This window comes from Danio rerio, chromosome 1 (genome assembly GCF_052040795.2).
Source record: "Danio rerio strain M-AB ecotype USA chromosome 1, GRCz13ab, whole genome shotgun sequence".
NCBI lineage: Eukaryota > Metazoa > Chordata > Actinopteri > Cypriniformes > Danionidae > Danio > Danio rerio.
The window spans coordinates 44,090,238-44,103,795 of record NC_141021.1 but is presented as its reverse complement, the minus strand read 5'-3'; the positions used below and the strand labels follow the sequence as shown (position 1 = coordinate 44,103,795).

The following is a 13,558-nucleotide window of genomic DNA, read 5'->3' as shown; positions in this document are numbered from 1 at the left end:
TATAGTTTGCAACAACGACAACAAACAGTCCAGAATTTTAATTGGATTTAAACAACTTTCAGAACTTGTAAGGGCATGATTCTGCAAAATAAAATACAAGAGGAAAAATAGATTAGGATAATTTTGGGTTTTCCAAACCTACTGGGTCAGCATTGTCAATATCACTCTGTACCCCAAGATTGGTTGCCCACTGAGGCTAAGCAGCATTGTACATCTGTACTTGGATGCTGGACCACCTTGGAAAACAAGCTTCGGGTGGTGTTGGTGAAGCCAGCAGGGGGTGCTCATCCTCATTGCCACAAAAATGGGGACACTGTTATCTTGTTGGAAGCACAATGGGATCGTCTCGCCCTCACCTATAATGGCCTCCAAATTATCCCGTTCACTGACCTGTCTCTATCAAGGTCTCCTCTCTCTCCACCAACATCTTGTGTGGTGAGCGAACTGGCTGTTCGGTCCTGTGGCTGCAGTCATATCATCCAGGTAAAGCTGCATACTGGTGGTGGTGGTGGTGGTGGTGGTGGTGGTAGAGAGACCACTTCTTATGATTGGAAAGCAATTAGGGTGCACGACAACAATACAGGTTAAAGGCACTATTTCCATGCAATAATTCATAATATCACTAATATACTAAGATAGAACATACATTAAATCAGTTTTATACTAATCAGTACATATTAACACAAGAAAATGCAGGTTTCTTTGATTTAACATTGAAAAGTACTTACAGGTGGAATAAAGATTCAAGATCTTTAAAAGTTTAAAGAACTTAAGCTGTTACCTTGATGATGCCGCTGCCACTAGAAGACTTCTGGAAGATATTAAGGGTCTCCTGTAAGACTATAAAATTAATAAGGTTTAACTGTTTTTGCATATTGTATTTGAATGAATTATTACATCCGCTAATGAATCAAATGCCACAATGTTAATAAGGTAACTGTGTCCCAGACTTACAAAAAAATAAAATAAAAATCACCTGAATTTGTTTCTCTGTGCGATGTGGCAATGTGAACCATAATATAAGGACTGATCTTTAAAACTATTGTCCTAGCCATGAACTAAGCTCTTATCTTTCCCTAATGCTGATCATTTGTGCAATAATTAATGTTACAGTAACATGCATAAAATAATTATATCCATAGATCATTTTTAATTTTTAAAGGGTTTTAAAAGTTCAAAACATACAGATTGATAGATTTTCAACTCTGGGCAAACTACAAAAACTCAAACGGAAGTGTCATGGATATACGAGTACTCATCAACCAAAACAACAGTGGTGGACTACATTTGTTTGTCATTTTCATGGATCCATGTTGACAATGTTACTGTCAGTATAAATGCAGAATTGCAGTTATGGTTCAGGGTTCATACACATTTTTCCTACAATAATTCCATGACTTTTCCAGGCCTTTTCAAGTCAATTTTCATGACCTTATGTTTCATGTAATGTCTACATTTGCATGGTAAATCATAAGGAACGTTTAATTTTATTGCAGCATATCATAAAACATGCAATAGTTTTAATTTATTTTTATATCTATGTAAAATAGATGATGCTTACACCGCATTAATAATGTGAGAGCATGTTTTTGGCCAAGAAAAGAAAAGAAGTAAAAACAACTGACCTCCATTCCAATACACAGATATTTGTCAAACTAATTTTAGATAATCTTAATAGTTTGTTAAACAAGTAATAGTAGGTAAAACTACTTCTATTATAAAGCCGTGATCACACTGCACTTTTCACTCCAGACTTCAATTCATAGGCATGCAAATGCGGCAGACCAAAACGCAAGCACTTGTGACAAGTTTCGCATTTCACTGCATTCGAAAGTTCAAGCTTATTGAATTCTTACCTGCAAAATCACATTAGGTGATTGTGCGAGACCGATAGAAGATAATTTAAAATAAGAAATGTAAAATATGGAGTAATCGCTTTTATTAATGTCAAATCATATTGTTTAACCCCGCCCATTTTGCAGAACAGAACAGATTTTTGCAAGCACAAGCTCTAGTGTGACCGCAGCTTAAGTTGCTTTGGACAAAAATGTCTGCTAAATGACTAAAATGTAAAAGTAATTTCCATGACTTTTCCAAAATCTTGTGGGTTTTTCTGTATTTCCAAAACTTTTCCAGGCCCGGAATATGCCATGTCAAAATTCCATTACTTTTTTAGGTTTTGCATGACCGTATGAATCCTGATGGTTGAACTTTTGGGTTATTTCAACTTTTTAAAATAAAATATATATTACAGTCTTTTTGTTGCCGTCACGGTGGCTCAGTGGTTAATACTGTTGCCCCACAATAAGAAGGTCGCTGGTTTGAGTCCTGGCTGGGCCAGTTGGCAATTCTATGTGGAGTTTACATGTTCTCCCCGTGTTGGCATGAGTTTTCTCTGGGTGCTCCGCTTTCCCTACAGTCCAAAGACATTGAATAAACTAAATTGGCCATAGAGTGTGTGTATGAGAATGTTAGAGTTTATGGGTACTATTTCCCAGTACCAGGTTGCAGCTGGAAGGGCTTCCGCTGTGTAAAATATATGCTTGAATAGTTGGTGGTTCATTACACTGTGGCGACCTCTGAAATAGAGACTAAGCCGAAGGAAAATGATTGAAAGGTTTTTATAACAAATTACACACATCACTATCAGTGTAAAAAAGTATGACAATTGAATGAAATATACAATTAAAAAAATAGTATTTAAAATAAATATATATGTTCATATTTCATGTATAAAAACCCATAAAAACTGTAACAGTCAACTTTTGTTCATAAATAACCATGCGATCTGCTGTTGTAAGGTGTATTTATTAAGCATATAATAATATTTTATGTTAAAATGTATACAATAATCTGTCACATTTACTTCAATTAGTGTAAAGACAATATTACAATGTGTACTGTTACTGTACATTACAGCACAGATAAAATCAAAGAAAAGAACGTGAAAGTAATTTCCATGAAATAAGTAGGGTGTTGAATTTATCCACTTGCAATTGTTTGAATTGTTGGGAATGAATTTAATAGTGATTATTTTGTTGTTAATGGTAAAAACTGCAATTGCACATAGTTCCTTTTGATAAAAGACAGTCTTTGCTATTATCTGCAATAACGAGCAACAGTAGAACTTAATACTGTAAAACCAATAACCATGGACAAAGTATGTAGAATCAATTTTTAACATGGTTAAGTTGATTTTGAATTGATTGATCATGACTTCTTTCTACCTTATGCCATCTACACTTGTCCAGTAGACATGCAGATTCTCTGTTGGTGTTTTACCAAAATGTACTTGTGTGCAAACATCCGTCCGCATCGATCGCAACCGAAAGGCTTCTCACGCGTGTGGATCTTCATATGCGTTTTGAGGTTTGAAGACTGGTTGAACATTTTCCCGCAAAGGCTACAACCATAAGGCTTTTCGCCTGTGTGAACAGTCACATGTTTTTTGAGGTTACTTTGGTCTGAGAAGTGTTTCCCACAGTGCTGGCATCTGAATGGTTTTTCTCCTCTATGAATGCTGTGATGTCTTTTAAGGCTAGACGCCTGACTGAATCTTTTTCCGCAGAGCGTACAGTTGTGAAGCCTTTCTCTGGTATGAAGTTTTTGATGTAAAAGAAGAGTGCCGGGTTGAGAGAACACTTTCCCACAATGTTTACACATAAACCTATCTTTCCTCTGCATGTGAGGAGAATCAGACTGTTTGAAAGAAAAGCATGGTGTGAATGGAGGCTGTTCAGATTGAGAAATATTACCTTCATTGTCGTGTGTTAAATGGCCTTCAATATTAGACACAGACAAGCTATTGGAGTTAATTGGAGTTGCATAGGAACACATGGGATCTGTGCTCCCTCTGTACATCAAATACTGATTCACAGACGGTCCCCCATTGCATTCAGATTCATTGTAGGATGGATGGTTTGCGCTTGCGTCAAATCTTCTGGAGACCCATGAGGCATAGGAAGACACAGGCTGGAGGTTAGAATCCACCTCTCCATCACAACGTCTCTCCATTCTGGTGTCACCTATTTTTAAATGACATGCTTACTATATTTTGAGCAATACATGGCAGCTTTATTAAATCATTTCAATCTTATCTGAAATGAATTAAATGGACATTAAACAAACAAACATGCACAAAGCAGGCACACATTAAGTTTAAATGATGATAAGAGACATCAGTTATTTATTCATACATTTTCTTTTCGGCTTATGCCGAGTTCAGACCAAGGTTATTATAGTTAATGAAAACGAACAAAAAAAAACAAAAACTTAAATGTAAAATAATTGTCGTTAACTGAAATAAAAACGAGAGTTTTTAAAAAAACTTGAACTAGCTGAAACTGCATTGTGTAAGTACACAACTAACCGAAATGAGCTAAAATTATAGCAAAAACCTCGCTGTTGTTCCCACGACAAAAACAATGAGTGGACACGACAGCAGCGTGGTGACAGCATTACATACAGACACATAGAACTATTACTTTAATACATTTGTGCCCAATAATGGGTTTTATTTCTACATAGCGATTGCAAATGATTTTTTTTAAACGGACCTTCTAAGTGAAGAACTAGTACACCAAATCGAACCAAATCATTTAAAACGATTCGCTTCTCCAGTAAGCACTCATCCACAAACGACTAAAATACCCCCACAAAGCCCAATACCCCCTCTGACTCTAAATAACTTAATAAATATACTCTCATTCAGTTATTAAAACAGTAACGTTACACTGAGATCAAATTTGAAAGCAGTTACCGATAATACTGCACATGCGTGATTCAGTGAACCAAACACAAACAGTACATGACAGGCTGCTGTGACTGAACTAAACTTGAACAACTGCAGCGCGGGTAAACCGAGGGCTTAATGAAAGGATCTGGAGAAAAACGAAAGTTTATTTTATAACGGAAAATCGTAACGGAATTTAAATAAAGTGAGCCATGATTCAGTTTGGTTGCAAAACTTTACTGTGAGACATTTTTCAGATCATGGTGATGTTTTAACTGACTGAAATTACTATTGCTGACTACATAATGTTGAGTCCTAACATTCGCGTTAAAGATCTGAACTTCCCATCACTACTGTGTATCTAACCTCAGAAGGAGCCTTGCACACATATTGTACTTAAGGCTGCTATCTTATGGGCTGCTGTATTTGAATTTGAGGATGGGTAGATGGTTGTGGTAGATGATAGTGTTCATGTGTCATCTGAAAACAGGTTTTAAAAGATGTTGTTTACACTGTAGGATGGATCGGCGACAGGAGAGTTCAAACTGCATTACTTTAAAATAGGAAGTATTACAGACAACTCTGTGATTTCAGGCATTTGTCTGCGATTTCTCAAAACCTGTCGGCGAGTCAAAATCAGGGCTAAAATCATGCAGTCTGAACTCAGCATTAGTCCTTTTATTAATCTGGGGTAGCCACAGTGGAATGAACCACCAACTTATCCAGCATATGTTTTACGCAGCGGATGCCCTTCCAGCTGCAACCCAACACTGGAAAACACCCATACACACTCTTTCACACTTACACACAATGGTCAATTTAGCTTATTCAATTCACCTATAGCCCATGTCTTTGGACTTGTGGGGGTAAACCGGAGCACCCGGAGGAAACCAACACGGGGAGAACATCCAAACTCCACACAGAAATGCCAACTCACCCAGCCAGGGCTCAAACCTGCGACCTTCTTGCTTTGATGTGACAGTACTAACCACTAAGCCACCATGCCACTTTAAAGCGACATTTCACACCAACAATATTTATTTAATTACAATTTTCTCACCCTGAAATGGTTCCAAACCTTTATGATCTTTATTTATTCTGTAAAAACCTGTAACCTTTGATTTCCATTGGAAAAACTAACTATATGCAGGTCAATGGTTTTCAGCTTTCTTCAAAATATCTTCTTTTGTGTTCAACAGAAGAAAGTAAGTCAAACAGGTTTGGAACAATTAAAGGGTGAGTAAATGATGACAGAACTTTTAATTTTGGGTGAATTGTGGCTTTAAGTCTTGGAAGAAATTAGCAATAGCAAGCAAAAAATTAAACAAATGTAGTAATTAGGTCACTTACACCCAACATCATGCATGTCACATCAAGCTAACTATAAATCATGCAAGTGAATAACTGAAAACCCAATTTTATAATTACCATTGAGTAAATGTGTGTCTTCATCTATAGCATTGACTTCTGTATTTTCATCCTGAAGGAGATCAGGCTGGATTGCATCAGACTGCCAGAGAAACAAATGATTGACAACACATTTAGCAGAACAATTGGCAAAATCTGATTCAAATGTAAAATGTATCATTGTTAACATTATTTAATGAGAATTCAATAGTTTGTGTTAGTTCATGTCCATTCATTTTAACAGAAGCAACTTTTGATTTTTAATTATTACACCATTACACCTTTTATCTGTCTTGTTGCATGTACTTACTATAGTAATAACAGTAAATTATAAATAATTATACACAACCAAACACTAAACCCATATTAAGTATGTTTATATGTTATAATTACACTGTACCATGGTGGATTAATATATGCTTTAGGAATTTTCCTTGTATTAATGGAGTTGTAGTTAATCTAGTTATACAATGTGGGCTCACTTTATATAAGGTGGGTTTTATTACAATAAACAACCAACAACTATGTAAATATGTTAAAGGTTTAGTTAAGCCAAAAATGAAAATTACCTTTGAATTTATTCTACCTAATGCGGTTTTAAACCTTAATGAATTTTCTTCTGCAAAACAAAATATATATTTTGAAGAATTCTGGTTGCAGGCACCCATCGACTTCTGTAGTAGGAAAAATAAACTCTACATGGAAGTAAATGGGTACCATCATTTTTCAAAAAGAAGAAAGAAACTCAAATAGGTTGTGAAAAATTTATGAGTGACCAAGTGTGAACAGGATTTTCAGTTTTGGGCAAACTATCCTTTAAAGTACAGTTTACATGCAAAATTACTCTGCTGTTAAGGTGTGGAGGTGAGGAGTCAACTCTGTAATTTTAGATGAAACTACAGAAACTAACAAGAGATATAATTATATGGATTTATTTTTAAATAAAAAAATATCAATTTCTGAGTATGTTGAAACGGTCACTGCTTGAGAAAAGTGGTTTGTCTATAAAGAGCCTCATATGTAAACTATTACAGTTTTGTTGGAGCATGTCGCATCTACCTCTTGATGGCAGTGCTGGACTGTGTCCTGGTCTATGTAGCTTTCTCTGTGGACTTGTACAAACACTCCTGCACTCCCGTACTGTGTGCCATCTTACAAAGAAAAAGTAGAAAACAAAAAGTAACAATAAGACAGGAAAAATAAAAAATACAAATATTATCATTCTTAATCTCAATACCAATTCAAAGTTTGTCATATTGAAATATTTTTTATAAATGATTAAAATAAATGAACAACACCATTTACACTATGCATACATGCTATATTATTTTTATCACTTATATGGATTCATTTTATTTAGCCAGTTCAATTGCTTCCAGTGAACTGTTGCTCCATTTCAAATTCGCCACATTTTGGATTTGACTTCTTTAAAAATTAACGATCTTTACTGCTTGACTGATAAACGATATAAAGTGGGTATCAAACCAGAGAAAAAGCACTGCATTAAATTCCATTTTTCTGTGCCATGTCTTTAATATATAGACATTTATTTTAACCTAGTATTTTCAATATTTAGAGTTTCTGCACTAGCCTGCTGCGACTGACAGTGCTTGGGTTGGCCATATCACCCTGCAGCCCAAGACAAGTTACTCATTGAAGCTAAGCAGGGCTGAGCCTGGTCAGTACCTGAAATGGACACCACATGGGAAAATTAGGTTGCTGCTGGAAGTGGTGTTAGTGAAGCCAGCAGGGAGCACTCAATCTGAGTCCTAATGACCCAGTAAAGTGAAGGGGGCACTATAGTGTCAGTGAGCACCACCTTTAAGATGAGACTAAACTAAGGTCCTGACTCTGTGGTTATTAAAAATCCCATGGCACTTTTCGTAAAGAGTAGGGGTATAGCCCCGGTGTCCTGGACAAATTCCCCCATCAGCCCTGACCCATCATGGCCTCCCTATCATCCCTCTCCGTCGAGTTGGCTCACTCCCCCTATAGCTGGTGTGTCATGAGCACACTGGTGCCGTTGTCCAGTGGTTGCTGTCGCATCATCCAAGAGAGACTTATATAGCCCATTATGCGCAAAAAGAAAGCCTCGCCCCTTACTTAATATTATATTTCAGTTGGAAGTGCTTCGACAAGCTGGAATAAAAGTCCCAGCAATTTACGGTTCATGCAGACATGAGGAATAATTTAAGAATAAACAAACAAACATCACATTAATCATACTCACTATTATCTGTAGCATTTAATTCCATTTCTGAGCGTTCACATCTCATGTTGTCGGGTCTCTCCTCTTTAATAATGATAACATCTGACTCATCATCTGCTACAGGCTGATTCAAAGCAAAACACTGTCAGGATTCTGGATACATTATTAGTTTTAGAATGAGCTCAGAGATTGAGGAAAGCAGATTTCTACCTCTTGATGGCAGTGCTGGACTGTGTTCTGGTCAATAAAGTTCTCTCTGTGACCTGCTACACAAACCCCTGCACTTTTGTTCAGAGCTTCATCTTTATCTGAAGGATGGACATACCAGCAATGCAAATATATATAAAAAATGATAATAATACAATGTTTTTTAAATACATATCTATTTATACTATAGTACATTTCAAAACATTAATTCCATTGTCAATGGTCATTTATGAGTTGTTTTAGAAAACATTCAATAAAAAGATGTTTGTTTTTTTTTTACTGTGAGTGTAGGTTTTTACATGTTTGTTTTATTTTTATTATGTATCTATCTGTTCATCTATCCATCCGTCCATCTATCTAAAATGAATCTACTCTTAATTAGGGATGCTCCGATCAGGATTTTTGCAGCCGATACCAAGTATTGATTCCTTGTCATGGTGATACTTAATACCCATTCTGATGCTTCAAGCTTTATAATGCATTAAGCACATTTTCCCTCTAAGTATGAACCTTAAGGGAAGATCTCACCTTACATGAGAGAATAAATTAAGGATGCTGCATAAAATACCTTAAACACGTTTCTTATAACCATTTAGGTGTGAACGTGTTATGGCCAAAAGCAGCTTTACAGAAAACAATTAATTCATTGATTTTACTTCAGCTTAGGCTATCTTAAGCCATCTTCCTCTGCTTTAAACTCATAAACAAACACCTGCGGTCAGTCCATGAGATTGGCGAGTACCGATTGAGTCATGAAATGTGATTATCGGCCAAAGATTGATTAGAGCATGCCTACTATCAATATTTATTAAACTAGTAATATACAATTTATTTACAAAATTCACATATTATTTTACATATTATTAGCAACTCTTTAAAAATTACTATTTTTATACAATGTGTAAAACAACATGAACAACAACTAATTTAATGTCTGACCCAAAAACTAACACAAAAAGGACAAAACACATAAAAGAGATGCATTAAGCTATTTGACAGCCCCTATTACAAACACCTCCCATACTCACGATTCTCTGTGGTTTGTTTTTCTCTTTCAGACTGTTCACACCTCGTGTTTTCAGGCCTCTCCTCTTTAATAATGAGAACATCTGGCTCTCCATCCTCTACAGACTGATGATAAGCCTGCTGTTAAAATGAGTGCAGAGAAAAATGATTTAAATATTGTTCAGCGGATATAGGTCTTATATATAGTCTTAATTTACATTAGGCTTCATTTTCTGTATTGGCTGCTAACAGTTATCCAAACCATTTTAAAAGATTCATTTAAGAGGTTATTAAAAGATTCAAGACATATCAAACCTTTTTTTGTAAGCAAGTACTTCTTTTGAAAATTACTTTAGCTAACTTCAGTTGTTTTTAAATGTGATATACAAGTTTATACACAAACAAACAAATAAATAACAATAATAAAAATTATTTTCTTGGTATTACTATCATTAAGCCTATGTTACTCAACGATATTCCAATTATATTTAATTTAAGCTGATAATTGGCCACTTTACTGGTGATTTTGCAGCTGCTGCTGTTACTACCTGCATTCTGACTCAGAATTTCTGAGCGGTTGTGAGATATTGAAGATTTTGAATTAAATATGGGAATCAAGTTTCCTAAATATATATATATATATATATAATACATTTTGTTTCACACACTTTGAGTACCTTAAACTAATTATTGCTGTTTATTCTAATGAATCCCTTATCCAAAATGCACTGACACATTATTTATGCTAGCCCAGAACAATTTTTTGTTTAATTTAGTTTTTTTGTAGTTATCAAGGAAAAAATAAGAGAGTACAAAAGTTCCCAATTGCTTTTGATATGCTGGACTTATTACATGATTTCTGCAGGTTTCACCAAATTCAATTTAAGACTTTAAGACATTTTTAAGACCATTATGAATAAAAGTTTAGATCCATAAAGGGCTAAAGGCTAAGGAATTTTTTAAATGGCCCAAATGCCCTTTGAATGTAGATAGATAGATAGATAGATAGATAGATAGATAGATAGATAGATAGATAGATAGATAGATAGATAGATAGATAGATAGTTTAATACATTTATTAATAATTATTTATAATAATAATATTATAAATAGAATATTTTAGATTTTATTTCTTAACAAAATATTTTAAATATTGTGTAAAACAAGCAAGCTTGTATCCATACACTTTTTTTCCAACATAAACTTAAAAAATATTTAAAAACTAGAATAAACTAAATGGATGCACAACAATCTGTCCAGGCCAGTATCCTCAGCTGTAAACACATGAAGCACTTTTAAACAAATGTTATTGTAAGGAAAATAATTAAACCATTATGATAAATAAAGCTAAAATTAAAATAAATAAAATACTGAATAAAATTAAATAAAAAGTTTAAAGTTTTATTGAGATTATTGTCGATAATTGCATGGGTTTTGGTCAGATTTGGTGGCAACACATGAACAAAGAAAAATTAAGACCTGTTAATAAAAGATTTAAGACCTACAACACAATATTTCTGTAAAATTAAGACTTTTACAAGCCTATAATTTGGATTTTGAGATTTAAGACATTAAGACTTTTTAGGACCCTGCAGAAACCCTGTATTAGGTATGTGTGAACAAGCAACTAACAATAATAAAAAGTAAATAAAATAAATTATTTTATTCTAGAAATATTGGTTTAAATTTAAATTAAAAATGAGATTTATTGTTATTGTTATTTGTATTTATTTTTTGAAGGTCAAAACAATAAATATTTTCATTTTTGTGACTGAAAATCACGGTCATACCACCAAATGTTCACTTATAAACTCTTTGGAAGTAAATCAATGGTTTTGATGTCTAAAAATTAATTTTTTTTTAAAAGAAATGTTATGAAACCATAACAGAATAAAACAAATGAGCAATTCCAGTGTTATAGATGTGACATTTGCGGTAAAAACATAAATTCAAAGAGAAAGTATACGTTAACATTATATTGAAACGTTTATATTTTGCAAAACTACTAACCACAGACTAATGAGGTCAGAAAAAATATCAATTTAAAAAAAATTTAATTTAAATGAGGAAAATAAACATGCTTTATGGACGTGACAAAAAAGTTAGCAAGTTTACAGTATACAGTATACTTTCTAGAAATTCAGTGAATTAAAATGACCAACCCAAAAGAAATAATGCTAATCAAAAGAATAAGAGCTGTCTCTTTAAAAAACAAAAAGGATTGATTTTATTTATTTGACATTCTTGCATTTACAAGGAAAAACCCTCTCTGTAATGGATGTGACAGATGTGAAATTGCCACTTGTGCGATTTTGGTCAATCTAATATAATTATTTGAAAACACTGACAGAGACATTTTCAGTATTTGTAAAGTACAGTAAATACTATTTTGGTAAAAACTTTTTTTCATGCAAGGTTGACATTTGCATGGAATTGCTCATATATAAAAATTTTTTACTTAAACTCACACCTAATAAGAAACTGGTAAGAAATAAATTGCTAAGAGTAAATGTACATAAATAATCTGACTGTATATAATCAGTTCCAGTTGTTGGTTGTGCAGACCTGGTCAAGCCTTTGTTGTTGTTGTAAAACTGAGGCGTTTGAAGAGCGAACATGTCCTTCTTCATGATTAGCACCAGAACACACAGAAGACACTTTTACGCTGATTCGTCCTGAAGAAAAGAAAAACACAATGCCTTCCTTCACCACGAGTAATAAGCACATTATAACCATAGCTTTGAATGTTATTAGAGTTGGTTCGAAACAAGTCAGTAACGTTAGTGGCTAACATAGAGGTAAAGTTGGTTTTATATTCCCACATTCGTTCATTAAGAAGTCTCTATATTGTTTACCATTTTACTTTGAATATTCGATCGGAATTAGCATGCAAGTGTAACTTGTAAACAACATTAGCACTGTTTATTTGACTGTGAACAATGTCGTACTTTTTTAGTCATTGGCTGTTAATATGATTTCGCTATTTAGAGTTTGCAAATAATACTTTTATAAAATTATAATATTAAGGGAAAAGTCCGAATGTGCGAATATAAAACCAACTTTACCTCTATGTGGCTAACTAGCCTACATGACCATTACCATTACCAACGTAACCAACTTTAACTTACCTGACTGTTTTTCGCGAAAACTAGTTTTGTTGAAGGCAGTCGACTCGTTCCTCAGTTTATTTGCCCTTCGATAAAACGAATCCCGGATTTCTATCATTTTCAATCTCTTTTTAAGCAGGCTATTTTCCTTTTGCGTTTGAGATATTTCAAGCTGTAAATCAGCATAGCTGTCCTCAACAAGTTTGCAGATTTCTGCCACAGCGGCGTTTGCGAGAACTTCAATAACTGACGCGATTTGCGTTTGGAACGTTACAATATTCGCCATTGTGCTAAAACAAATCCGTCCAAATGAAAATGTGTGTGTACGGGAAGCTGCTGTCCCGTGTGTCAACAACATCCGCTTGTGCTATTTTAAGATAAAAGTTCAACCTGCGTTCCACTTCTTCTTCTTCAATTTATTGGCGGTTGACAAAAATCAGAATTTTGTGTTTCCGCCACCAACTGGTATGGAGTTTGGATATTTATGATTTCACCCTCCTCACTCTCCCTTCTTTTATTAAATCCTCTCCCACAAATGAGTATTTTTAAGATAATAAAAATAATCTGCAATAAAAAGGTATAGCATTTATTTCAGGAGTTATTTTGAAGAATGTCATTTAATTTAAAACTTTTATCTCGAAAGGCCCAGAATTTGGCTCTTACGAGCTTGTTTGTTCCATTTTTGACTGTGAAAATAACCAATAGATGAGCTCATTTGTTGATTAATGGAGGCTTTAAGAAGAATAACAAATAATAATAACAAACATTAGGCGTTTATTACTTGAATGGACAAATTCTGACTGAGGAAATGAGCTGTACAGTTTTTTATTTGCCCATAGGCTACTTTTTTTTTTTATTTAAAACTAATTTTAACAGAGTCCTAATTTTGTT

The 13,558-nt window shown here is 34.2% G+C and overlaps 1 protein-coding gene across 4 annotated transcripts; it reads right to left on the bottom strand.

Moving 5' to 3' along the window:
- Window positions 1-2,789: 2,789 nt before the first annotated feature.
- On the bottom strand, window positions 2,790-13,059 carry si:dkey-56e3.3. 4 transcript variants are annotated; one of them, XR_015476780.1, is made up of 8 exons: window positions 12,689-13,059; window positions 12,126-12,235; window positions 9,584-9,701; window positions 8,559-8,656; window positions 8,370-8,472; window positions 7,199-7,290; window positions 5,444-6,242; window positions 2,790-5,110 (listed from the first exon to the last, which is right to left on the bottom strand). XR_015476780.1 is itself a non-coding variant. In XM_087237436.1 (8 exons), exons 2-8 carry the CDS (start codon window positions 12,294-12,296, stop codon window positions 3,238-3,240), a joined length of 1,452 nt encoding a protein of 483 aa, XP_087093562.1. In that variant the 5' UTR covers window positions 12,297-12,347; window positions 12,637-13,059; the 3' UTR covers window positions 2,790-3,237. The 4 variants fall into 4 exon arrangements, 3 of the variants coding, with proteins under 3 accessions (XP_087093562.1, XP_087093561.1, XP_087093563.1); XM_087237436.1 differs by having other exon boundaries at window positions 2,790-4,025; window positions 6,161-6,242; window positions 12,126-12,347; window positions 12,637-13,059; XM_087237435.1 differs by having other exon boundaries at window positions 2,790-4,025; window positions 6,161-6,242.
- Window positions 13,060-13,558: the final 499 nt, after the last annotated feature.

Coding starts and splice junctions, on each gene's coding strand:
- si:dkey-56e3.3 (XM_087237435.1), bottom strand. CDS start 13,025: ATGTTGTTGACACACGGGACAGCAGCTTCCCGTACACACACATTTTCA. Junction 8,473..8,558: donor TCCAGCACTGCCATCAAGAG/GTAGAAATCTGC, acceptor GCTTTGAATCAG/CCTGTAGCAGATGATGAGTC. Junction 6,243..7,198: donor TCCAGCACTGCCATCAAGAG/GTAGATGCGACA, acceptor TTTCTCTGGCAG/TCTGATGCAATCCAGCCTGA.